This window comes from Eimeria mitis, genomic scaffold (genome assembly GCF_000499745.2).
Source record: "Eimeria mitis Houghton genomic scaffold, Emh_scaff1852, whole genome shotgun sequence".
Classification (NCBI taxonomy): domain Eukaryota; phylum Apicomplexa; class Conoidasida; order Eucoccidiorida; family Eimeriidae; genus Eimeria; species Eimeria mitis.
Window position 1 is genome coordinate 3,972 of NW_013570174.1, and position 349 is coordinate 4,320.

General features: G+C 57.3%; 1 protein-coding gene across 1 annotated transcript in view; it reads left to right on the forward strand.

Moving 5' to 3' along the window:
* EMH_0044560 (uncharacterized protein) overlaps positions 1–349 on the forward strand; it is a gene marked incomplete at both ends in the record, with an annotated part of 4,455 nt that overhangs the window by 483 nt on the left and 3,623 nt on the right. The window contains 1 exon segment of the mRNA XM_013495978.1: positions 87–347. Coding sequence (XP_013351432.1) covers positions 87–347 — 261 coding nt within the window.

Here is a 349-nt window from a genome sequence, read left to right on the forward strand (position 1 = left end):
CGAACCACCACCTACTGCAGCAGCAGCAGCAGCAGCAGCTGCTGCTGCTGCTGCTGCTGCTGGGTGTGTGTCTCCTCCTCCTGCAGAGAAAGACAAATGGAACTCTCATTCTGCTGCTGCTGCTGCTGCTGCTGCTCAAAGCAAGCAATGGGGGGACAGTGCAGCAGCAGCAGCATCAGCAACAGCAGCAGCTGCTGATGCAGTTGCAGGGGCAGCAGCAGCTATACGACTACTGCAACAGCAGCAGCAGCTGCAGCAGCAGCAGCTGCAGCAGCAGCAGCTGCAGCAGCAGCAGCAGCAACGAAGAGTATGGGGGTATCTTAGGCTGATGATGAAGACAGGAAAGAAA